The sequence below is a fragment of the Archocentrus centrarchus genome, chromosome 13 (assembly GCF_007364275.1).
Source record: "Archocentrus centrarchus isolate MPI-CPG fArcCen1 chromosome 13, fArcCen1, whole genome shotgun sequence".
Taxonomy (NCBI): Eukaryota; Metazoa; Chordata; class Actinopteri; order Cichliformes; family Cichlidae; genus Archocentrus; species Archocentrus centrarchus.
In genome coordinates, this window is record NC_044358.1 from 11,808,631 (window position 1) to 11,836,131 (window position 27,501).

The 27,501-nt window shown below is 44.7% G+C and overlaps 1 protein-coding gene across 2 annotated transcripts in view; it reads left to right on the top strand.

Moving 5' to 3' along the window:
* nova2 (NOVA alternative splicing regulator 2) overlaps positions 1-27,501 on the top strand; it is a 78,143-nt gene that overhangs the window by 26,427 nt on the left and 24,215 nt on the right. For both annotated transcript variants that reach the window (XM_030743528.1, XM_030743527.1), the window contains one exon: positions 24,843-25,009. In XM_030743528.1, coding sequence (XP_030599388.1) covers positions 24,843-25,009 — 167 coding nt within the window. The remainder of the gene's footprint in view (positions 1-24,842; positions 25,010-27,501) is intronic.

Sequence of the window (27,501 nt, forward strand, 5' to 3'; positions counted from 1 at the left end):
GTGTGATGTCAGACAGCTGGCAGACAGGCTGAGTAATGCTTCTGTACCGCTCGGTGCCATGCAGGCCGACGGACATAGGATCATACGGCGGCACGCACTGAAAGTTCGACTGCAGTCGTGCTGCTCGTCACACTGGCAGAAATGTTCAAGTTTAGTGCAGATGCTAAGTTTGCTCTGATTTCGTGCAGCAGATCTTTGTGGAGGTGGCAGAGACACGTGTGTTCTGATTACAGGCAACCGGCTGTATCAGCCTATCACACAACATAATCTATGGTTTCTCCTTTTGAATGAGAGATGATTTGTAGAATCAGGTATCGGATTTTCTGCTACATTTTAGAGACATGAATGACAACCTTAGGATGATGAATTCCTTTTTTCTGCCTCACGTTGGAGTTGCGGTTGAAAAGGTCGGATTAAAAGTGGTGGGAGCTTGTTGCTCCGCTCTAAAGTGCCTTTCTGAGTGTGTTCCTGTGTTCAGAGGCTCCGCTGGGAGCTGAACCCTGAACTCTGGCAGAATGAACAGGAAGTCATGCAGAAGGAGACCCTTCAGACCTGAGCGGTGTTAATACCTCACTGACACACAGCTCTGTCAGCCGCCTCACACTCACGCTCAGGCCGCGAGTGTGCGGCTTGTGTTGTATGTTGCTCCCAACGCGGATTGGCTGTTAACCAGAGAGGAACGGTGTGTCGTCACTGTGCCGTATTTATTAATGAGCACGCCTGTGCACGTCATGGCATTTCATTTTCAAGTGCTCAGAGGTGTGAAAAGCTTGAGCTAAATTCAGGTCATTAAATTTATGCAGTGTTAATAATTTTTGTGTCTAATTGAATCAGGAAGAAGGAATGGAATAAATGAAGCTTCACAGTGTCCAGTCAGAGAGTCTCTGTCTGACTTTGACTTCAGGGAGCAAATCTGATTTCATGGATTGGATACCTGAAATGTTTACATGTGACCCAGTAACATGCAGTTCAGACAGGACAGGTGGACTGTAGCAGGTAGAGTGACTGTCACGTGGAGCGTGGCTGCTCTGAATCATACTGACAGCCCTCCTCCTTCTCCCAATGACTCTGCAGCTCTGCAGTCACATCAGTCAGTCCACTGCTGCCTGCACACAGACATGGCTAATCGATCCGCGCCCCACATCTGCCACATACAGGGCTGAGGCGGGGCTTCGAGGTAAACTCACCTCTAATGGACCTGGTTCTTTCCTTCTTTCCTTCCTTCCTTCCTTCCTTCCTTCCTTCCTTCTGCAGCATCTGTTTTCTTTTCCCTTTCTTTATTTTCTGTAATGCTGTCGCTGTCTGTGGCAGCCTGCAGGATTCGAACAGCGTGACTGATCAGTAGAAATGAAGAAGCTGCTGATCGATATCGGCCTTTCCTCACCTCGCTGCTTTCTCTGTCTCTCCGTTTGCTTCTTTGTGTTTAGACTTTTAATAAGGGAGTGTTGAGGGTCCCAGCGAGGCCAACTGTAAATAGAACAGCAGGAATATGGCCGGCTTACCCGCAGATCAATGCTGCAGCAAGAGCGCGCGTGTGTGTGGGTGTGTGTGTGTGTGTGTGCAAGATTCTCAACCCTATCTGCAAGTGTGTGACTGCTGTGTGTGCGTGCCGAGGAGTGAGGGTGTGCGTCCTTGAGCCGTGGTGGGATAATGCGTTCTGTCAGTGAAATATGACTGTCGCAAACCCCTCAAACACTTTCACTACCTCGCATCACCGCACAGCAGACACACACTCACAAGCACACACCCGCCTTTGGGATAAATCACCATTGATCACCTCTGCAGATGTGTGTGTGTGTGTGTGTGTGTGTGTGTGTGTGTGTGTGTGTGTGTGTGTGTGTGTGTGTGTGTGTGTGTGTGTGTGTGTAAGGTTACCTGCTCAGTGATGATGACTTGTCACCTTGTCCAGCTACTAAATAGTTAATTTTTCTGTATGATTTTGGTCTGAAATGTTTTTTATTTTATTTCTAACTCTATTAAACCCAGCAAATTTATTGGCTCTATTTCTTCATCTCGCTCCATAAATCATAGTCCGCCCCCCCCTCTGTTTGAGGGCTGTTGTGATGAATGGGATTCACTTGGATTCACATTTATAAGCCTCATCCTTTAAGATTAGATACACACAGATGGACTCTGGGCTACCTGCAGGGCACGTGCAGTCACATCCAAACAGTAACAGGAACATTTATTTTCTTCATGATGAACCTGATTTTATGTTTGTCCTCATGTGACAACAAAGCCCCCACTTCACTGGACTAAAGGGTTTGTTTGTTTGTTTGTTTGTTTTTCATGTGGCAGCTGCTTGTAGCTTTGGCAAACAAACATGCTTTTTATCATGTTTGTTTGATTTTTATTGTCCAAAATTGTTGGCTTGTGGGCATCGCAGCCGGGTCTGAAACAAATGCCTTGAAATGAAGGATTGCATTCTGAAGCTGACGTATCTGATGTGGAGCAGTTTGCAGTGCGAGGAATGACTTTTTCTTTGCTTGTGTAAGGGAGAGGAGGAGGAGGAGGAAATGTAGATATCCTGTGCAGGGCCAAAGTGAAAATTCAGTATTGTGCGCATGCGCACACGTTAAAGAGATTCCACCTGCCACAGCATCATGGCGCCCTGCAGCCGCTCAGACTGCAGCGTCATTGTTTAGGCTCTTCCTGCCTCCATCATGCCCAGCTGAGGTGTGTCTCTCCGGGTGAGGGAGCCACCAGCGCTCTGAGGCTCCGCCGAGGCCTTCGACCTGACAGGAAAGCAGGATTTCTGGTTGAAGCTGTTAAATACATTCTGCAGCGATGCACTTGATTCGCATCCAGGTCTGTTTAAGACGTGGAAAAGTCATTTCCAGGGAGAAAGCAGCTCCTGACAGCTAGCTGAAAGAGATTTTTCCACATATAGTTTCAGCAGTTCAATCTTAACCTGATTCAGCCGTGACTTTTACCCTTAAAATGATGCAGACTGCTTCATTACAGCTGGTTAATAATCAGAATAATGATAATCTGATTGCAGCTGAATGTTTAGGTTTACCTCTGGTCATTAAAAGTTCCTTACAGGGATTTCTTTGCTGTGCTCAATCATCACTGCTGTTTTATTAGACTGTACATGCAGACGGCACACAATTAAAATACAATAAAACACAATAAATATGTTAGAAAAGTTTGATTTAAGCTCATGTTTTTACACACACACACACACACACACACACACACACACACACACACACACACACACACACACACACCTTCATCCTTAGTTTAACAGCACTAGCATTTTCTACCTCATTTTCCTCCAACAGGCATTAATAATTGATGTGATCTGATCTGATGATCAGACTAAATGGATGCAGAGCTGTGAGTCTGTTCAAGAAAGAATGTGAAGCAATGCTGCTTGTTTAGTTTTTTTTTATTATTCCTTTCCTTCCCGTGTGTGTCTGCACTGGTCCAGCTGTGTCAGTGTGTGCAGCACACTGTAAAGACCAGCCAGTGCACAAAGAGAAAGGGGGCTGGAGGAGGAGGGGAAACGGGGGGGTGGAAGCAAAAGAGAGAGTGAAATTTAGAAAAGAGAAAGGAGAGGGCAGTAGCTAAAGGAGGAGGAACAGTTCAGTGTGCAGAGGTTTGTATGAGCGCTGAGGGTTTCCAACTGTCGCAGACAATAGTTGGAGGCGAGGCGCTCTGTATGACAATAGGCTCTTTGACCCCGGTCAGGCTCACGGGGGGGGGGGTGAGGAGGAGGGAGGGTGTCCCCATCTGTCTCAGAGGAGAGAGTGTGTACATCTGTACTCTGCAGTACTGCATTTGCATGTTTCTCTTGATGTGTTTGAGGATGAAGCGTCAGCAGCATCTATCAGCCTGCAGCCATCAGTGTTTGAGTACGCTGAGCTCAAAATATTTAATATTTAACATCATTTATATTTTGTTTCTCTGTGCTTTGATTTTATAAATCTATCACTTCTAAGATTTACTTTACTTTCTGTCTGAGGATGCATTTATTTCTAAATAGAGCAGATTGTTGAATATATTTCCACTGCAGTGGCTGCAACATACAGAGTAAGTTACTGTACAGAATACTGTGAGGAGCACAGCAAGCTTCATTTTTACAGATTAATACAGTATTTATTTTCTTTAGGCCTGCACAAAAACACATAGGAATGTAAATATTTTATTTTAAGTAATTTATTTAATTGAAGTAAAAAAAAAAACTTTGATTGTTGTGGGTCTGTGATGTGGTTTCTGGTGTTTGTGTAACCAAGAGCAGTGCTGAGCGTTCATCTTCAGGATAAAATGCTGGATACAGCAGCAGGGAAAATATGGCAAAAAATATAGTTAAAAAACGCAGAGGAAACAGGGTGAGTCCATGCTGTTATAATTTACAGGAGTAAACAGTTTATGGAAATCACTGTAGGAACTCTAGAATAACAGTACAGTGGAAAGCAGGCAGCTGGCACGGTATATTTCTACAGTAAGAACCTGCTGTAGATTACAGTGAATATTCAATAAGGCAAATCTATATTCACAGCATAATTCATTAAAATTAATACTTAACTGTAATTAAAGCTACAACACTGTAATTTAACCTGTGACTGCTGATGTGTCATTATTATTTTACTGTATTCTATCTTGGATTTTTTGTCTTTTGCCAGAAAGGAAGACATGCAGCTTTTGTTTAAGTGATTTCAGCATGACCCAATAACAACCCTACAAAATTTTCCACGACCCTCTGGTGGGTGTGTGACCCAGACTTTGAACAACAAAGCCTCGGGCTCGGTCTAAGTCAGCAGACTTTAACTGATGGATGTCTCTGTGTTTCTCTTTCCTGTCAGCCGGCCTCTCATATCTGTCAGTTCTTATGAAAAAGCCCCTCCGTGTGAGGATGCTGGGCTAAGCGACGTGGGTTGGGCCTCTTCATAAAACATCTTTATCATGTAGGGAGACAGCACGCGTGCACACACACGCACACACACACGCACGGCGCAGTTTGGCTGTAGTTTGGCTGCAGATTATTGCCTCCTTTCGCTCTCTTTCACTCTTTGTGTTCCCATAAATAGCAGACATAGCTAGATTTGTCTCTGTGTAACCATGGTGTTTTCAGCCCGCTACGACTGCAGCACCAGGCCTTGGTGTGTGTCTGTTTGATGCAGGTTTGCAGAGGTGCAGCACACAAGCTACCACACACACACACACACACACTCCCACCCCCACTCCCACTGGACAAAGCGGAGGATTGTGGGTCTGCACACCCGTTACCTTGGTGATGAGAATCAAAGTGACAGCTCTCCTAGAGGAGGAGCACCCTCACCGCCTCCTCCTCCTCCTCCTGCACCCCTCCTTCGCCCGCTCCCTCTCTGCTCCTCCAGCAGGTGTAAGAGTGAGAGGGACAGAGAGATGTCTTTCTTCCCGTCTTGGTCGGCTTCCAGGTCCTCTCGCCTTCTGTCCTTGAGAGTCGCTGAAATAAGCAGCGCTCGGCGTTAGGAAGTGGAGGCTGTAATTTGTGTGTCAGCTTTTAATAACATCATAAATTGTGTATGCGGCAGAACACTGAGAAAAGCTTTTCTGGAAGAGAGCTGCTCTCAGGGCCTCGGGAGACGTTGTTATTTAAGCTAACTGTGAGACAATCAGGGTCTGACTGGAGACGTGTTTCAAAAGCCGTGCAGATCAAACACACGTTCACAAACACGCAGCGGCACACTTTCTCTTTTCTGATTGGCTCTCCACGACAATGACACTTAGCGTTGGTGGTAGCCATGGCAACATCCCTCTAGCTGCACAAAGGGTCCAAAAGGTCTGAATCTGCTAATGTCTTTGAGTATCTCACACACACACACTCACGCCAGCACAGATGTGTGTGTGCGTGTGTGTGTGTGTGTGTGTGTGTGTGTGCTCTTAAAGGAGCAGGTTCCTTCACTATAAAGTCCTGTTTTGTGTGGGAGGGGCATCTTCTTTAAGGAGGAGGAAGGTGAGCGTGGCAAACAAAGAGCCTCATTGATGACAGAGAGTCAGAGAGAACCAGTTGTGAAATCGCCTTTTTTTTCTTTACAGACCTACAATCTCTGGCAGAGGGACAAAGGTAGCCCTCTGGGACCCCTAACCCCTCACACACACACACACACACACACACGACACACACACAAGTCCCTTCCTCACAAAAGAGCTGGTTCCACAGCTGCCTCGACTCCCCCAACCCTCCCCACTTCCATTATTTTTAATCCCCCAGTGAAAGCTCCCCCAATTTCTTCCCCTTTCCCAACACCCAAGCCCCACCCCACCCCCCCGCTCTCACACAACACACATACATCCCCCAACACCACCGTCACCCCCATGATAACCACCCCCACAAGTCTGAGGTCTCACAAAGCCGTCAGCTGTCATATTGTCTCTGGCACGCCGGCTGGACTCACTTTAATTATGAACTCCTGAGCCTGATTACGGTGTGCGGACACGGGGCCCGTCCAGTAACCAGAGCGAGTACCAACCAGGTCAGTGGTGATCACGTGACAGGTGGATTCCCACAGAGACTGGTTGATGGGGTTGATGAACTTTGGCCCAGCAGTGATGACAGGTTGTGTGTCCATCTGATGGCCTCTTACTCACTTTCTTTTTGCGTTCTTGTGTTTTTTTGCAGCTTTTTGGCGTGAACGTCATCTAATAAACTGCCGTGAATGTAACCTTTTTATTTTTTGGCAATTACTGGAAAAAGATCACATGATTACAGCACAAACAGTAGTTCATTATTTTACCAAAATAACCACAAGCAGTGACAAAAATAATAATTTGATCTCTTTTCCGCATTTTTCAGCAGTTTTTTCTTATCAGCTCGCAGCCACCGTGTTTTCCGGCAGTTTTTGTGTGCGTCCCGTCATCAATAAACTTGAGCCGCATTCAATAAAACGTCTGCTTTCATCTGCCTCCAGCCCGTAGCCGTCTGTTGTTGTCTACGTGGTGTTGTAAATCATACAACCGTGTTCCATATGGTTGTCATTAATAAAGATGAGGTCACACTTCCAGTCAGACCTCACCCTCCACGCTAACATGCACACTGAGGCGCAGGCAACAGCGCATTGGGCTCACACACACATTCAGGAGTGCGCAGCCACTCACAGCCGCATTGATACTTTGTAAAGAGGGCGGCCTATAGAGCGAGAGGGGGCTAATTAGTGTTTTAGCTGATTGCTAATTGCCACTTTCTTCCGCCTCCTTACAAACAACACAGAGAAGGAGAAGAAGAGAGAGGAAGATAAAGAAGCAGAGGCATTTTTTTATCCTCTGGTTCAGAAACTTGTTCATTTACTTCTAATTGCTCGCGTCCATCTTATCTTCATCCTGCCCTCCTCTCCCTTTGAGCATCTTTTAAGGTGAAACTTTCAGCTGAAGCGAGGATCTGGTGTCCTGCCGGCAGCAGAATTATTCACCTCATTACTTCCCATAAAAGTTGCTGCTTAACTGTAACTCTGTACAGCAGGGATGGCTCAATACTGCTTTCTCCATGTCCGATACTGATACCACAACTGTGTGTCTGCTGATACGAGTTCCAGTCTTATTCCATCTTTTTCCTTCCCATAAACAACTAAGATGCTAATAATATTTTGGACACACGTAAAGCACTTTGCCTTACATGGGACAAAATTGCTCTTAACAACATAACCAAACCTCATTCCCAGCTGTTCTTAATAATTATTTCGGACAGAATGACATCATGAAAAGGTAGCAGTGCTTATTATTCTCTGTTCCTCCTCATCTCACCAGAAGAAAGTGAAATTGAAAGCAGCTTAAATGAGCAGGCGCTCTCAGCTCTCAGTGATATGAGATGACATCGGATAGAAGTCGAGCAACAATTTTTCTTGGCCATCGTGCTCATCGAGGGTCCGCTCAGTCTCTTCCGCGCACTCAAAGGAAGCAACCTGACTTCTGCTCAGACGTTGATCAAATTTCTCAAAGCGTAAAAGCTGGGTTAGCGTTACAGTACGGGTCCTCCTCGTCAGCCAGAGAGTTTTATTTGTTTTTCCAGTGTGGATTTATGTCATGCTGGAAGGGGAGTGTGTGTTTGAGTGTGAAATCTCAGGCGGTTTGACTAACAGTGCATGCAGGAACAAGAGAGTTCAAGTATAGTTGAGGATGTTTTAGTGTGTGAGTCTTTGCCCAGTTTTCACTTTCTCAGGCTACGTGTCCTCGATGTAAGAGCCAAGTCCCAGCTCACACATACACAAACACGCGTGCATGCGCATACATGATGTCAGGCGCACAAAGACATACTCAGAAAAATGCACACATGCTCAGACACACACACATACACATACACTGGAGTCCCAGCTGTAACAAATGGGGACCAGATTGTGTATGACGATGATGATGTAAAAGACCAGGCATGCTGGTCTCCATGGTTGACGAGCTTTGTTGAGTAAATGTTCAGTTTGCGTGTGTGTGTGTGTGTGTGTGTGTGGGGTCAGACCCTGATCCACGTGCCGTGAGCTTTTAAACAGCTCTCGTTGATTCCCCGCAGGATTCATCATGTGTTCTGCAGTCAGTCACAAACATGCGTGTGTGGGATGACAGACGTTTTCTTCGCTGCACCTTTTTTTGTTCATTTCTCATTTGGTTACATTTGTTTATGCTTCAAGAAGATGATTACGTAATGAGAATCATTTGATTTCTGTTTTTCACTTCTGATTGGGGGAAAAAACTTTCCTCTGCTCTTTTCATGAAGCAGCGACCTCCAGGGCTGAGAAATGAAGGCCAAAAACTGCAGTTCATCAAACGGCCACTTGAGGCAGTTCGACCTCCACAGACCCCCATGTTACAATTTCTAACTTTATAGTAAAAATGAACATGTTTACAACTTTATTAAAAAAACAGTTTTGGTCTTATTAATTTTTATACTCCTTCATAATAACTGTACAAAGATTGATGTTTTTCAGACCCAAGATGGAACTAGCACTGTGCTACAACTCTGCCAGGGGACATCTCAGCCAATCAGAGTCACTTAAATTACCCTCTCAACCATGTTTGTGCATTTTGGGGCATTTTTAATGCAGTTATGTGACAGATAACAGCTTCCTGTGGGGTTAATTGTACTAAACAGCGGCCCAAACACCTCCAGTTTTGGTGAGTGAAATTCTAGCAGTGTATTTGAATATTATTTGGCACTTATGAGCAGGTATCTGTGTAATGCTTCAATACAGTCTATGAATGCATGTCATTTATGGCTCCAGAAAACCAAGATGGTGACAGTCAAAATGGTAAATTGAGGTTTCAAAATGCGAGTCCATCTTTTCAATGAAGCTGGGAACTGATCAGTTTATGTGAGATTAAACACGTCCAACTGCTACCAATTTGCCCAGATTTGAAACCTGCTAATACCCAGAAATGTGCTCCTGTTAAATGCATGATCTCCAACTTATTAATCCTTTTAGATATTGTAAAAATTTGTATGTCTTACAGACTAAAGCTGCATTACAGTGTTTATGAAGTTTGGAAATTAGTGGCACTTATCATTTGCTTTCTTTGGAGTAGCCACCAGACTCTAAAGTTTTCTTCCATTATTATAAAGTGTAGTAAAACCTAATAAGCAGAGCAGGGCTCTGACATTACAGGGCTCCTTCAGCTGACTGCGTGGCACATGTGATGTGAAGTCTTTGGTGCTAAAGAGAGAGAGGATTGGATGAAGGCTCGAGTTCAAACACCTGATTCTCTGCAAAGTTGTGAAAATGCTGATAAACGGAGACGAGTATTCTCATAATGCAGCTCCAACGATACTCTGACAGACATCTACTGCATCTGTGTGTGTGTGTGTGTGTGTGTGTGTGTGTGTGTGTGTGTGTGTGTGTGTGTGTGTGTGTGTGTGTGTGTGTGTGTGTGTGTGTGTGTGTGCGTGCGTGTAGCATGAGTCAGAAGACAAAGGGTGTGTTTAACTGAGTGAGAGTGGAAGGAAATGAGAGGAAGTATCAGGAATGTGGGGAAAAGAGAGCGAGAGGTGCAGTACATGTATTTATATAACAAGAATTATAGAAAATAAGGTGCTCATGTTTCACTTTGATTTACTGTTGATTTTTTTAAAGATCACAAATCACTCAATGAAGGCATGACAGGAAAAATCTTTTGTAATATTTCATAATATTGTGCAATTATTACAGGTTATAGACTTTAGTTTTTTCCATCCAGTAAGAGCTTTTTTTGACCGCTCTATGTTGGATAAGTTTACCCTCCAGAGATCTGGAAATAAAATGTACAGTAAATGTGGGGCAGTGTATGGTAGGTAAGGGTTGATTTGTAAAGTCTGCTTCTGTTGTTAATCAGTGACTTTAAGGTCTTCCAGTTTTTTATTTAGTTTTTTTAAGGTAATGCTTAAAATACTGTTGAAGTTAGTGCAGCACGCAAGAACATAGCAATCATGTTTCACTTTGCCTCTGAGGAATGCTTTTAGGATCTATAGTTGCATCTGCAGATCATCCTCCTAATGTGAGAGAGGTCTCAGTGAGAGATAGTGTTTTACTGTGTGTGTGTGTGTGTGTGTGTGAGTGTGAGAGAGAGAGAGAGAGAGAGAGAGAGCGAGGCTGAAAGCAGAGTTGGGGCAGCTGATGGGGTAACGGGGCAGTTGTAGTCACACGGGGAGCAGAGCTGGATTTGGGGGGGATTTGAGGCTATAAGAGGGTGGAGACGGGGAGGCTTAGGCCAGCTGACACTGTCCACATCACGGATAGACACACACACACACTCTGTCAGCCAAATAACGACAGTAAAAAATGAGCACACTGCCTGGGTTCAAACACTGAGGAAAAACACGTGCACAACAGACACAACACCTTACACACACATGCACACTGGAGCAGAGGCTGCAGAGGACTGTTTAGTTAACACTGAGGTCTTGGGACACAAGGCAGGAAGGAGGGGTGGGAGTGTGTGCGCTTTGGGAAGGAAGACAGGTGTGGCTCTATCAAGGCAGTTGTGCGACACCAGATACCAACAGTGGAGACAACTCTCAACAAGTTGAAGACAGTGAACATGAAGAGTGTGTGTGTGTGCGTGTGTGTGTGTGCGCGCCTGTGCGTGTGTGTGTCTTTTTACTCATCACTGGTGATCGTCATCAAAAATCAAGAACATAAATCAGGATCTTCACTTTTTATTTCTGCTGTTCTCGGCAGCGTGGTTTGGTAAACCTTTCAGTTTAGCTTCTGCAGAAAGAAGAAGAAGAAGAGGGAAAGAAAAGGGAGACGGACACGAGGAAGAGAGAAACGAAACGTGGCCGGGGCTCAAAACGAGAGAAAGGACAAAATCCTCTCTCCCCTCGCTCTCTCCTTATGGCACTGACGGTCACTTAGTGTGTGTGTGTGTGTGTGTGTGTGTGTGTGTGTGTTTGAGAAAGATGTCTGCATTTGTGCTTATGTGTCTACATCTGTGTGTGTGTGTGTGTGTGTGTGTGTGTGAGGGTGTGAGTAAAATCAGAGCGGCGTTGAACTTGTTTGGGGGGACCAAGAATTCACACGAGGTCCAGTTACTGCACAGGCCCTCCGAGGACACAAACGAGCTGTGTGTGTGTGAAAGACAGATGAGTACGCGAGTGATTAGGTGTGTATATATAGTTGTCTGTGGTTACATAGTGAGAGGTGTGACTTTCTAGAGAGCCAGATAGCTGAGCTAACTGTATGTAGTGTGTGTGTGTGTGTGTGTGTGTGTGTGTGTGTGTGTGTGTGTGTGTGTGTGTGTGTGTGTGTGTGTGAGTGTATCTGCGTTCTTTCCACAAGTGTGTAAATGTGTAGAAGGGTTCCTGCAATGTCACTATTTAATGGCAGGAGACGAGCATATGTGAGTGTGTTTGGTCTTTGGGGAAGACCCAGTGGAACACATTTCTACAGCTGTCCCCCTGCTCGCATCACTTCCTGTGTGAACTGTACCCCCCTCTTTACTGCCTCGGCCCACGTTATTTATCTGCATGCTGGGATCAAGTATCCCTTTTCTTAAGCAAAGTTTATCATTTAATGCATTTCCTGAATGTTTGGCTTTCTTCACTGTCTTCTTTATGAGAGTGAACAGCTGCTGGAGTTTCACGATGACACGTCCCTACTGCGAAAAGGTCACTTTAAATTACCAAGTGGCAAAGCCGTAATAACGGTGGTGGGTTAGGTGTCTGTTTCACAGAATCACCCAGTGCTTCGTGAAGCCCTGCCCTGAAGCTTTTCTTGGTTTTATGAATCCAGATGTGAAGAACGAGGACTTGATCAGACAAACTAACGTAGCCGTGGCTGAAACACGGCCGGCTTTTTACTCCTTCTTGGCTCTAATGGGGACCTTAAAGTACAAAATAAGGCCCTGAGGTAACAGAGGCGTTTCCTCATAGGCTTCTTTTTGCAGCCGGAGGAGTTGCCCTCTGCTGGCCATTAGAATGAATGCACTTTAAAGGAACTTCCACATTGGCTTCACTGTTCAGACCCGTTCACCTGGGTGTAATCACTGAGTGCTGATTGTAGCTGTTAGACATCTGTGATTTTCATCAACTGGTCCATGCAGTGTTAACTACAGAAGTGCACCTCCTGCTGATCCCACCGAGTTCACAGCCTCTGCCTCCTCATTTAAAAAGCCGAGTGCCTCCCTGCTTTGTGTGTTATCATATAGTGAAGCCGGTTTCTCCATTATTTCAGCTACAGTGGTTTTTTTTTTTTTAAGTAGGATGAAGGGTGAGTGACGGGAACACTCTGCCACACAGATTTTTTTTTTTTCCATGCAGTAGCTTCAAAGCATTTTAGCAACAAAAAAACAAGAAATCAGCCCAAATCTCCTGGTGACCGTATTTATTTTTCCCTGTAATATTTGGTGGTGCCTCTCCTCCTCCTCCTCTTCTTCTTCTTCTCGGTCAGACAAGTGAGAGAGGATGGAATAAGTTTGCCTTGGAAATTTAATAAAATCATGTATTTGCTATTTGTACTTTGCCCTTTTTTGTATGTTTGCTATGCCCACCCCAAATACTGCCCAAATACTGGTGCATGAAGGGACCCCTCTCCCCCCCTGAAAGCCACACTGTAATTTGAACAGTGTTTTCCTCTCTTGTTTTCTACTTGTTGCTCAGAGCACGCTGGCTGCTCTCAGATGATGTGACAGCAGGTACAACAAGGGTGATGGAGAGACAGAGAGAGGAGGAAAAGGAGGTGGGAGTGAAAAGGAAGGGGAGACTAGCTGAAGGCTGAGGAAACGCAAAGCAGGTCGAAAGAGGAAAAAGAAAAGAGAGAAAAATTTGGGGAAGGGCGGCCGTTATGGCGTGTTTTCGGCTGTTTGCTTGGCCTGGGCCGGGTCACTTGGGCAACGCCGATCCCGCTGCCAAAGAAAGGAAGACAAGAGAAGAGAGGAGGAGAGGAAGGGAGGGGCAGCATGACTGGAAATGGGAGAGAGCTGAAGAGAAATTGTGAGGAAAATCTGTTTCTGTTTTTGTCAGAACAAAATGAACATCCCCCTCCTTGATTTAATGAGCTGAAGAAAGAAAAGAATCCTGCACTGCACGGTATCAATGATTCATAAATCTCAGGATTTAGGAAACAGGATCTGATCAGCTTGAGAAAAACTAAAGAAGAAGCAGCACGGGGCACAGGAGTGTGCCTTCAAAATAAAAGCATTCACTCGAGGTAATGAAGGTTTGGACAAAAACAGTGTGAACTTTGTGGTTTTGATAGAACGCCAGACAAGATTAATAAGAATATAGTGAAAGGAAGAGCTCTGACAAATACACGGACAAATGCAATGTATTAAAAAGTTATTATCAGCCATTTGGAACTTCTGCAAAACATAGTATACCTTCAATAAAGCTGAACCTATGTTATAAATGATGCCTGCGTATGAACTCAAAGGTTGGAGTTTTGTGTTCCCAAAAGTTCAAATTCCTGCTGCAGTGAACATCCTGCTGCTCCTGTTATCACAGCTTTTTGAAGCTTTCCATCGTGAAAGGATTTTTTTAGCATCAGCAGCTTCATTTATCACTCACTTTAGAAATACTTTAAAAGCCGTGCTCTAAAGCACGTGCTTCCCTCGGTCCCTGCGTTTGCTCTCTAAATGTTGAATCATCTCCCCATTGCTTAAAAATGTGGATGAAGGAAGTGTTCGTGAAGTCAGCAGATAAGCAGCAAAAAAGGGACTCTGTGGACTGGAGGCGTGAAGGACACGGAGGTGGAGATTGGACGGAGAGCAGCAGGTCTTTTCAGCCTTACGTCAGAGCAGAGGAATTCCTGCTTTTTCTTCCAGCTTCTTTTGTTACTCTTTAGAGAGCGTTGCTTTAGTCTTCTCACTGAGTGCTCTGTCACTGCCGGACCTCTGGGGGGGCGGGGGGGGGGGGGGGGGGGGGGGGGGGGGGGGGGGGGGGGGGGGGGGGGGGGGGGGGGGGGGGGGGGGGTCGAATGAGCAGGGGGGATGACAGGAAACTGTGTTTTATGGTGCTGCTTTGAAAACAAAGAACATGGAAGAAAGAACCCTCTGATGCATCTCCCAAAGAAAAAGAGCTACTCAAGCCGGAGTTTATTATATACAAATAAAATAATGCTAAATAAATATTAGGTGCAGTAATTTGAGTAGCTACATCTAAAACGTGTAAATTTTGTGGTGAATTTGCTCGTGCTGTCTTTCCTTTCAGCAGCCTGTGCTGCTTTTATTTTTTGTTCTGTTTTTGGGTGATTTATGGTTCCGAACATTTTTGCTGATATTGTACTTTAGGTGGCACCTCGAGTCGTGCTTTGTTCTGCCGGCTGCTCGTTAGTGCTGATTGGTATATTAACCGTGAGCATGGCTGAGAGCAAAAGTATTTTATTATCACAGCGGTTAAAGTGGACGCCATAATCTGGAAAGAGAACATTTTATGTCGAGACTGTTCACACCTCAGCCTGATGAAAACATGACTTTTCCTTCCTGTTTTGCTCTTTTAAAGCCAGTAAAACTCAATAAAGAGCAGTGAAGCTTTGCCCCGGGCCTGCTGTCCACGGTAACTCCAGGATTTAATATGTTTTTCTAATTGAGCGCGATTCTGTCTGGTGTAAATAACATGGGGCCGGTGGGAGAGTGTGTGCTGCAGCCCGTGGGCACTAGAGAGAGACCAGATGATTCTGCGCCAGCTCGTTACAAAGCAACCATCACATTTTCATCCGCGTCTAAGCTGCAGTGTCGGGCCGTGCTTTCATTTTCAACGCCTTAATGTTTCTCTAAAACTTTGTTTTTGCCTCGTTCCTTTCATCTTTGCTTTCGCAGCCCCCTGGAACCTCTTTCCTTTCGCTCTGGTGTACGTTTCGTTTCTCCTTTTTTTTCTGTTTAGCCCATATTCAGCTCTTCTTCGTTTCCGTTTTCCTTCCTTACATAACTTCTCTCCTTCCGTCCTTCCATTTTTTCCTCTCTCTCTCCTTCTTGTCTTTCTGCCTCTTCATTCTAATGAAGACTTGGTTGGCTGCAGCAGAGAACAGGTCCAAGTTTCCTTACTGCCACTGATTACATCAGCACATGCAGTCATGCTCTCTCACACACACACACACACACACACACACACACACACACACACACACACAGAGACTCTTTTTGGAATAACAACTCATGACATCACCAGCAGCTGCCCAGCTGCATAAAAGAGTGTGGTTTGGCGTATATATGCACAACTGTGTGTGTGTGTGTTTTTGTGTGTGCACGGTCAGAGGGGGTGATACTGTTAGTTGCCAAGGTACGCAGTGGAGACCAACTCGAATAAAAACTTTGAGAAGTTGTGCAACAGTCTGCAGCAGTTTGGAGTGTTTGTTTTCTCTGAGTCTGCATCCCTCTGCTCCGCTGCGTGCTCCCACGCCTCTGCTTTTGTCCCTGCAGCTGAGACAGCTGTTTGGCCCATAAACCTTTTGTAACTCAATATGGGGGGGTCAGTGCAGTCTTTTCTATTGGCTTATTAAGGTGTCAGTCAATAAATCCATCCATCTCTTGGTGACAGAGGTCCACTGGTCAGCGTCAGCCTTTACGTGGAGCGCAGCGGGAATTTCAATGTACAGAAAGTTGAAAAACGTCTTTATTGCAGGACAGAAGGAAATTAGTGATGCATACATCAATTATTAGTACATTCATTTTAAGGCAAACTATTTTAGTCATCTGCAGGAATTGCTCTGTTTCTCTGTTGCTTTGCAGCAGCAACTCGACGCTAAAATAAATGGAGTTAGTACAGATGGGAAAATGACGGTGCTAAATGTAACTATATCTAATGTTTAAAGCGGTGCATTAAAACATTTAAAAGCTCAGACTGCTTTACAAAATAAAACAGGAAATAGTTTTGTTTTCTGTTTGTAACTCTGCGCGAGAGCAGAAACATGGACGAGCTCGCTGAGTTTCATAGTTTCTCATCGAACTTTTGCTGCTTCGGGTTTTAATAATGGGCCGATATGGGTTTGTAGCTCTGGAGGAACATAATAATGTGTGCTAAGGAAGTTTAATAATGGTGGTGTTTGAAATGATCTCATTTGAATGAGACCTGTTCACATATTCAGCTGTAATCTCAGAGTAGCTGCTGTGAGGTCAGGAGGTCAGCTGGAGGTCAGATTCCACCTCCTGCATCAAACCTCAGTTATAAATTTGCCTCTCTGACCTTCATCTCTTTCACGTCAGTCACTTTCCCATCAGGCTGTTCTCCATCTTTCTGTATCGTTACTGTAGCTGCAGCTAAGCTATTTTATATACTCTTTAAAAACAACAAGTGCAGCTCAAACAGCGGCTAATCCAGCAGATCTGATCAAAGGTAGCCAGTTAACCTGAGCTTATCCTCAGCCTAAGGAGATCTATTTAATGAGCTTACATTAAACCAGTGCCACGTCTCACTGTGCCTCCAATCGGCTCCAATGAAGCCTTAGAGGTTATTTATATTAAGAGATGGAGAATCGCTCTCTCTGTCCTGGATTTAGCGTTATAATCACAGGTTTCCTGCATTTCCCTTTTTGTCTCTTTATACGTGCGTTCAGTCTCTGTTTGTTTCCCTCTCAGTTTCAGCTTGTGACACAGATCTGTGTTTGCAGAGGCACAAAATAAATCTGCAAGAACTTAACAAAAGACTAAAGAACAGAAAAGAAAAATCATAAACAACCCAGAGAGACGTTTAGTTTATTGTTGCCGTCCGTGGCTTTTATGCTTGTCAGGATTGAGTTTAATTATCTGATGATAATAGTTTAATGAAGCCACGTGAAGAGGTTTTCAGGTAAATCACAGATTGTATGTAGGTCAGGCTCGTTTCTCGTCAGAAGCCCTCCTGCTCCGTTCGTCTCTCCTCCTCTCTGTTTTTCTGACGTTACTTTGTTGTGACAGGTCTCACAAAGGTTTCCCTCTCTGCATCCCGGGCTGTCTGTCTCTCTCCTCGTCTCTGTTTGTCTCCCTCTTTCTCTGTTGTCAGTCCATTTTGACATCGCTATCGTGACTCTGCGACGATCTGCCTCCCCTCTCTGAGTTTTCTGTCCATTCTCTGCCTCTCCTCTTCGCTTGATGTTTTCAGATGTGACAGAAGTCGTGTGAACTCTGGATCTCTTTCTATCATTCGTTGTCCCCCCCCCCCCCACTGATGCTTTTTTTTTCCCCCATCAGACGGTTGCGGGAAGTAAAGAAGCTGTACATCTCTGCACGTGGGCGATGAACCTCATGTACCTGTGAACACAGGACCTCTGTGTTTCTGTCACATCTCGTCTCAGCTGATATTCCTCAAATATAAATGTGTTAAAAAAAAGTTTGAAAACTTACTCCAAACAGGGAACTTCAGGGATGTGAAGAACTCTCAGGGGGAAATCTGCGATTTCTTTTTTACAAATGGGTCACTTGCAGGACTTACCAGAATATATTGACAAGGTTTTTTCCGCACGTTCGTCGCAGTGGCTGCCGGTTTTCAGCCCGGCTGCGGTGAAAACTGTTTATGCCTTTAGTGGTTGCTTGAGCTGGAAAACAACATTAATAAACCAAGAAGAAATAAGTTTTTTTCAGGTCAGGGAAGCTGTCTGACTTTTTAAGGAGAATTTTCACATTATGATCTGAAAATACTCCAGAGAGGCGCGTTTGCAGCTTCGGCTTGTCAAATCTAAATCCAGTCTCTGCCTTAATCTATCTTTTGATTCGCTGGATCCGGACATTTACCCGCTGAGAACTGAGTTCATGCTCATTTACTAAAGCTTTGCTTATCATTTATTTATCTGTTGTTTTATTCATTGCAGACTCAGAACAAAATCACAGTTAATAAAATTGAATAGAAGTCGATTTTGAGGGAAATGCAGAGCGTGGGTCCAGCTCGGTATTTAGAACACTTGCACCTGTTCGCATAAGAAACTACAAGAAACTGGGGCTTTTATTTTGAAAAATCAAAACCATAAAACCATAAAACAACAATGTTTTTTTTCATCCCTGCCAGACACACACACACACACACACACACACACACACACAATGTTGTGATCTCACTAACTGGCTAACTTAGGATGATGCCAGCCTTCGTTAGTTTTCAGTAATGTAGTGGAGACGTACTTAATCACTTCAAACCTCTGCCGAAAAACAAATGAACTCTTAAAGTTCAGAGTTCATAGATGAAACGTATTTATTGTTGATGTGCACATTTAAAGAGCTTCCTACACCAAACAACAGAGGAGAAAGGATGAAATCCTGTCAGCGATAATATTAAAGTCGATCTGCCAGCAGAATAAATATTCCAGAGTAATACAGATGCTTGAAAGTCTCGCTGCATTATATTCCATTATAGTTTAAAATGCTACTCGGTACTTGATTTTAGTACTTTTCGTAGTAGTTTATAGTAGTTCAGGTATAGCAGTTTACATAAAGCCATCTCTATATTAAAATGATGCAGGAAAAAGGCACACATTGATAAAAATTCACCAGAATGGGGAAATGAAGTGTCTTTTTACAGGTTTGGTACATTTGGAGGTTTGCGAGAGGCTTTTTAAAAAGATCATAAAAGTAGCAAAACTCTCGGAGCCTTTACCGCATCGTTAAGATCCAATTATTAGGTCTCTGATGATGCAAGTAAACAGCACTGGAAAGAGGATAGTGCCATCTTTCTTGATACAAGCGTGAAGACTGCAAACATGAAGTGAGCTTCCTCTGCAGGCTCAAAGCACTCGTCTGGAGCCACAGCCGACATTACTGAGGTCCATCATTCTGAGCGTCTCTGACTTTTAAAGCTACAGAAACAAGCGTGACTTTCAGCGCCTTCATCGTCAGCTACAGTCGCCCCGAGTGACCAAGTCTCCACCTCCAGCTGGTCAAGACCGGACAGAATGAATCACGGCTGCTGGTTGTAGGTTAACCGCTCTGTTTCAATTAACGGCAGAGACACGAGTCATCTTTGCAACGAGGAGCCACTGTGGTGACATCACTGTAGCCAGCCTAAGCGCACATTACCTACTGCACAGTTATTCTCATGTTAAATCATTGGATCAAACATTACGTATCTTCCATCTTCTTTCCTCCTCTGCACGTGTCCCCTCCCAGCGCGGGACAGAGTTTCTTTGATCTCTGTCACGTTAACGTGGCTGTTATTGTTCATTTTTTAGCACAGAGGGACATTCTCCTGTCCGTCATCTTTCAGTTTAGCATGCATCACCATACTGAGCATACATATGTTGCTGTGAGTCAGAAATCAGAGGAGAAGCAGCTCTCTGTGCTTTGCAGTCTGCTTCCTACGTGCCTCTCTGGCCATCGGGGAGAGGAGGAGGTGGAGGAGGAGGACCAGCAGCGGAGGAAGGAGTGAGTCATGTTAGTTAGACTTTAATAAAAACAACTGCCAGAGTCCACAGCCTGGCTGATGATGATGATGATGATGATGATGATGATGAGTGTTCTGGTGTTGAACGAAATGCTGTTGGGTCACTTGGTCACTGTGGAAATTGCCGAGCTGAAGTTCACGTCTGTGATGAATTTCACAGCCTCTTACTTTTCATTTCCAGTCGCCGTCCTCCTCCCTCAGAAGTGGATGAAACCTCGTCGGGTTTTGGGTTTCACTGGTTTTTCCTGTGTGACAGCAGACTGGCAGCTGCAGCCTGTGCACAAAATTGCACCCAAAAACCGTTAGTTAGCAGACATGCCCACAGCACCGTGATTGAACCATTTCATTGCTGTTTCTGACTCGGTGGCATCATTCGGCCCCTGCTTTCACTGTCGCATGTGTTTCATTAAGTTAACCTCCTGAGCTAAACTTTGGAGCTCAGCTCAGTCTGCTCCACTCGATTTATGTCTTCTCTGTTATCTCGGCCCTATGAAATACAGTTCCTTCACCAGTCAGGCCTGACAACACCGCCCGGAAAACACCTGCAGTTTTTAAACCGCAGTGAAGTCGTGCTTTTCTTACTGTGTCCATGTTCATGGATAGCAATGCTATAAATATAAAGTTTATTGTCTTTCTTCCGGCCCGATGTTCTGTGTCTGAGAAGTGTCCTTAAAACATTATGTAAACACAGAAGGTTTAACAACATTGAACAGATATTACTTCAGCAGCTGCAGCATGTCAAGACTGGAAAAAGCTTCAGCCGTTAAAATGTCAAATGATGAGGTTCATTTTACAAGGTGAAATGCTCAGCCACACACACACACACGCACGCGCGCACACACAACACGTGCGCACAGTGATGCTCATGCACCAGCGTAGAAGCTGACTGCCAACAGAGCTCACTCTCGAGGATGTATAATTCTATTAGGTTGGCACTGTTTCGGCATTTGTATGTCGCCGACTTTCTGTGTATTTCCTGCAGGGAAATAAGACATCGAGACATGAGAATGAGCACGTTAATTAAAACACAAACTGCCTCTTCAAACACGAACGCAATCAGCAGCCTTTTCGCGTGTGTCCTCGTTTAGCACATACAGTTGAAAGTTGTTTTTTTTTTATTTAACTTGTGCTCTTCCTGCAGCTTCCTGAGGTAACAACTTCCAGATAAGCTGATGACCTCTGTGTGCACAAAGTTTAGATTAAGACTCATCAGATATAATGTGCATAAAATATGTTTGCCAGTAACAGCAAACACACAGCCTCGTATAGCTTTATTTTTTTATCGTTGTTTCTGCAGGTGAACTTTGGGTAATGTTGGGAGAAATCAGGTCTCTATTCTCTTTCTGTTCTTTTCCATATGTAGCACACATCAGGTGAGAGTCACCTCTGGAGATAGTTTGGTTTAGGACGCCTGTTCACTCGCTGTGAAATCACCGGACAGTTACCTGCTTGCTCTCACACACACTTCATTGGAAGGCACACAGACTTTGTGGCGGTGAGCTGGCAGGTTTGATCTGGGTGAGTCCGACAGACGTGGTCTTCTCGTGATGCCGAGAACGGTTCAGGGCTGCAGTATGTGTGTAGGAACGGCCTTCATCAACCCCATGTCAGCAACCAATCTCACTCAAACTACCTGTAGACACAGTAATTTATAGGCTGGCTGGGAGAAGACTATAAATAAAGACATAGACATAAAATGATAAAACTGTCCAACCAACATAACCCCAAATGGTGCTCTAATCTTTTTCCATATCTGCTGGATTTATCATTTTAATAACTTTACATGGGTGGGAATGTGAACCCCATTGCTTCAAATAATGCTGTTTTTTCTGGACAGTCTCAGGACGGGGTACCGAGTCCAAACACAAGTTTAATGTCACTGCACGAAATCGTTGCTGAGATACGAGCCTACTTCCTGTTTGCTTCACAGGTGATGTCACTGCCTCCAAAAGTCAAAAATCCATGTGACAACTTTTTTTTAACCTTTGCTTAATATCTAGCATGCCATAAAGTAAGGAGAGGAAATAAATCTCAATGTTATTTACAGGAAGATGGTTAGGATGGGCGCTGTTGGGCCATACTCGATGGTGTGAAATTACCCACAAAAACTAAAAAGCGTGTTTTGATAAGACAACAGTGACTCAAAGAAATCGGGGCATTAGTCAGACACCGTTTCTTGATTCTGGGCTGGAAAAAAGAAGACAATAGAGATGCTCTGGGGTTCGAACTGGCTTGGCTACTTGGCCTGCAAAGAAAAGGACAATGTGTTTTGTATTAAATGCATATTCGCTGCATTGTCGGGTCTTTGTTGGTGCAGCACAGCTGTGCAGCAGCTTCAATGTGATCTCCAGTGACAGAGTGGCCTTTTCTGCTACAATTACACACACAGTCACGCACACACATACAAATGCATGTACACATATTCACAATCTACACATAAAGGCAAACCCACACTCGCACACTCATGCCAAGACAATGGCCTGCTAATCCTTGCTTCTGATTGGGTGAGTCCAGATTACCCAGAGGGCACCAGCTGTCAGGGAGAGGCGAGGCCCAGTTGCCTCAGTATTGGCACACGCGCGCACACACAAACACACACCCTGCCGGTCATGTCACTCCACTCGCTAATGCTGAATATAAAACAGAAAGAAATGTTCACCGACATAACGTTAGCACGTGGCTACAAGCGAGAACTGCCAATGTTTAGCTTGCGTGATTTGTTGGCCTGTCGTCGCGCTCAAACTGAAGCATTCAGCTGCTGTCAGCAGAGGCTGTTTGTCACTGCTGTCACCAAACTGTAAAAATAGGAATGGGAAGTAATACCACTGTAACGCTAACAGGCATAGCGAAGGTCCAGCACGGCCAGGTAGCCAAATTCTGCACATGTTTAATGTGCTGTGCGTTTTATTTTTAGTGTCAGTTGTCAGAACCTCTCCATCCTACACGTCCAGCTCCTCATCCGTCCACGAATCCACAGATTCGCCCTTTAGGAATGTTTCCTTGTGCAGAGTTTTACAAACAGGATGCTAAAAAGCGACACTAAAACGATCTCGCTTGGCTAAAAAGCTCTTGTTCGGTTTCTTCCATGATCTATAATCTTCTATAATCATCAGTTCCCAACCCCCACGTGCATATATAGCAGTTTTAAACCCACAATTCCTCCAGTGCAGCCACACAGGGGCCAAGCTGGGCCAAACAGAGAAGATCCAACAATGGAGGGAGAGGGGAGGGACAGGAAGAGCGAAATGCCACGCTGCTGGGCCGAGATAAGAGCAGATCCTACTAAATACTGGACTCAAGGGGGGAGGGAGGGAGAGAAAGAGATTTGAGAGGGTGAAAAAGAGGAAGGAATCAGGGTCAAGAAAGGTAGACACACTGAGTTGATGAGGGGGGAGGAAGAGAGTGATGAAGGAAGTGTGTGTGAGGAAGAAAAAGAAGTAAGGAGAGAGAGGGAGATAATAAATGCCAAAAGGTTGTGAGAGAAAGAGCGAGCTTTGGTGTCAGTGTGTTGTTCAGATACAGCCGGTCTGAGAGGCTTTGCTCTGGCCCAGATTCTCCTCTGTGTCTGTCTGCCCTTCTCTCTCTATTATATCTAATATATGCACTTTCATTAAGCAGAAACCGATCTCTTTATCGTGGTGCTGCTTCTCCAGCATGCTGAGCAGCTTCCAGCTTTACCACCCGTCTCTACGTCTACAGCTCGAGACCCGTTTAATCAAAGTGTTTGGGTTTCGTTACTCAACATTTTAAAACAAAAGAGCAGACATCAGGAAAAGTGGTTTTTGTCCGGCCTCACACACCGACTCTCTGCTTTTATTACAGCTGAGAAACAATACAGTGAAGAGGTTACTCACTACAGACATTTCATTTACACTTAGAAATTGCATTAGCATACAGTAATAACATCCATCACATTCATCCACAACTGATGTGCTTTGTGAGTCTGTCAGCAGCCCTCTAACTGTTTTCTTTTTTGTATATTATTACAAATTATGCAGCTAATCGATGGCAGATGCAAACATCATTAAAGCGGAGCTGAAACTTCCACATGAGCTATCAAACATTTTGATTCTCTCCACGGCTGAAGGCGTGCATCCCCAGCTGATGCAGAATTTTAACACACACACACACACACACACACACACACACACACACACACACACACACACACACACACACACACGCTGCAGCAGAAGCTTGGAAATGATTACAGCATGCTTTACTTTTTTTCACGTGCCCCGGGGATTAATTTCCCGATTGGACGAAATCCTGGAAACAGACATAAACCGAGTGGTGCTGATATGTAGAAGCAGAGTGGGAACGTGAAGCCTGATGTTTATCATGTTTTACTGGCCTTCGTGGACGCTGTGGTTTGTGTAGTTTGTGTAATTACAAGTTTGTAATTATAATTTTTTTCTAAATTTCACCTTCAGGGCACAAAGTTCATTTTTCTCTGCTTCGATCTTTGGTCCTGTTTCTTGATTTTTCAGTTTTCACTCGCTCTCTCTCTTTGTTACTGTTTCCTGCTGCTGCAGTGTTATTTCCCAGTGGGGATCATTACAGTTTCCTGCTATCTTTTCTTATCTCACAGTTGTTATTTTTTTTAAAGCAGTATGAGCCCTGGCTGGTTTCATTTCCATTCAGCAGCACGTAAACATGATGAAAAGAGAAAATTCTGAATGTTCGGGTTGAACAAACCTTTACCTGCTCTCTGTGCTTCTCCACCGAGCTGTGGAAACCTCGTTGAAATGCTCATGAGAAAGCTGCGACGCAGTCAATCATAATGTCAAAAAAAAAAAAAAAAAAAATTCTAAATTTAGGAATTATATTTTAGGAAAAATGGTGGCACAATGATAGAAATAACTGCTGAATAAATTAAAAGGATTGGTGTCTTCTTCTGTGTTATATTTCTCACAGTTTCTCAGCTGTGGTGGTCTGCTGCCACCCTGCTTTGCAGGCTTGCACAGCACGCTGATCGGTAAAAGTAGCTGAAATAAACACCAGCGAGACACTAAAAATACTTAAATTATACTTTTCCTTATTTTATGTGATTGAAATGATCTTCACGATGCTGTTTGAGCTCGCACACTGACCCGTGTGTGTGTCTGTGTTTGTGCAGGCACAACAGAGCGTGTGTGTCTGATCCAGGGGACTGTGGAGGCGCTGAATGGCGTCCACGACTTCATCGCTGAGAAGGTGAGGGAGATGCCTCAGAGCACCCAGAAGACAGAGCCGGTGAGCATCCTGCAGCCGCAGACCACCGTCAACCCGGACCGCGTCAAACAGGTCAGTTTTATTCCGGGATAAACACAAAGCCAATAAAATACACATTTTTATGGGTTGCTGTTTTGTTTTAAATAAGTGGATATTAGTTGTGTTTGTGTGTGAGGCAGCTGGGTGTGTGAGGTAGGGAGGGGAGGAAGTGGTTTCCTTGGTTTCCTTTGGAATGGCAAACTGTGTGTGTGTGTGTGTGTTTCTGTGGATGGGCTGTGATTTTGTGTGTGAGTAACGCTGAACGAGGCACAAAAAGAGAGAAAAACAATGATGGCAAAACAGATACGTAAGCACACGAGGGAGGAAGAAGGAAGTGAGGGAGCAGAGAAGGTAGGAAGTGAGGAAAGGATAAAAAAGGGTGGAAGGAGACGAGAGGGAATGAGATGAGCTCCGTCCGCAATAAGATTCATTGTTTGGGGTGTGAGTATATAATAGCCTGCAGTTTATGTGACATGAACATGAACACGTGACATGAACTGCAGGCTGCCCCACCACACACACACACACACACACACACACACACACACACACACACTGTGCCAAAAACCTAAAAAATCATGCCAGCAGCAAACAACTTCCCGCTGAGGGAGGAAGTGTGAGTGTCCAGATCCCTCTCTCTCTCTGTCTCTCTCACACGCACACACAGACATCCATACACACGCGCACGCACACACACCTCCTTCCTCACTTTATAAGGACCAATCCTAATGAACCAGTCGTTATGGGCTTGAGTTGTAACTAATCCTACTGAGTAAATTAGAACTGCTGTTAATGATGTCATATTTTCACATTTACTGGCAAAAGTAAACTATATGGACAGAAGTATTGGGTCACACCTCTTAATCCTTGAACTCAGGTGCTTTCAGTCCCATTGCTCCCAGCAAAGCAGCAGCCTTTACAAATAAGGGGTTTTTCTGCAGAGCACACTGGATTTGAGTGTGGTGCTGTGATGGGATGGCACTGCAAAGAGGAAGCATTCAGGATGCACAAAGTGACAGACCATGTAGAGTTACAGTTGCTGAGGTGCACAGTGCAGAAACGCTCTGCTGACGCAGGAACTGCAGGGCTCCAGACCTCCTTTGGCATTAACATCAGCACAAAACGGCACCGGGAGCTTCACAGCATGGGTTTGCATGGCCAACAGGTCCTGGAGGTGTCATGTGCAGGTAGCCCAGTACTTCTGTCCACATAGCGTATCTGCCATGAAACACTAATCAGGATTATATCTGTAAGCATGATTGTCCCCACGGCGGTGGAGCCTATCCTGGGTGTCATAGGGCGAGAGGCAGGGTACACCTGGACAGGTTGCTAGCCTGTCGCAGGGCTAACACAGAGACAATATTCGCACTCACATTCACACCCACGGACAATTTTAGAAAAAACAAGACATGCTCTTGCACCACCAAAGTAATAAACAACAATAATAATAATAAACTTTTGATCAAAATGTGCCCGTCTCCATCAGACACCTCCTGGCTGACCACTGGGTCAGTGCGTTCTGTTATCACCTCCCATCACATCGTCTGCAGCAGCAGCAGAAATGTCAGAAAGTCTGATTTCAGGGCTCCACACGGACTCAGTCCACTGCTGAACCTGAGTGCCAATACCAGCTGTGTAATGGAGGACAATTAGGGTGGCCACATTGATTATGATCCCAATCTGTTTAAGTGATTATCATCGTTCGCGCTTCATGATTGGTCTCATTGATTAGCCAAGTCTGGCATTGTTTCCATCTATTGACTGTTCAGGCCTGCCAGACAGTGCATTCAACCGTGCCTGTTGGCGCTCACACATGCACACACTCTAAAATGTGTAAACTATACTTGAAAGCCTCTTAAAGATTTAAAAATAATAATCATCATTGATTATATGTGCTGCTGAGTTTTGTGCCAGAACTTTCTATTTTCCTTCTCTCAGTGCAGGTGTTGCATTAGAGTTGCGTACATTTTCCCCTGCTGTTTGCGATTTCTCATCCTCTGTCATGAGCAGAATTTGGGGGCGGCGGAGGGGAAGGAGCGCTACGCCTTTATAGTTTTGAATAATTACAGTTATCAGACTTTTGTATACACAGACACACAGGCACACAACAAAGCCCTCAGAGATGGTGTTTTCGCAGAGTGCACAATTCTGAGGTGCCGTTATAAAGAGGGTTTTATGCATAATTAATCAATTCTGGGCACACACACACACACACGCACACACAGAATTCTGAAGCCCACACATACCCTCAGAGCTGAACTCAGACAGGCAAACGGTTCGAGAAAGCTGCTGCATTTTAAAAGCTGCTCCACGCAGATAACGATACTGAAGTGCATTAGCACATCTGCCGTTTTCTTTCCTTGTGTCTGAAAAGTTAATTTCATCATTTTAGCACACGCACTGCTGGGAAGGCGTATTATATGGCCAAACGTATGTGCCACCCATGGGTCATTATGCCTGCCTCCTTCCTGAGCATCCCTTTCAGCCACAAGAGCATAAGTGAGTCAGCCACTGAGGCTGGGCGA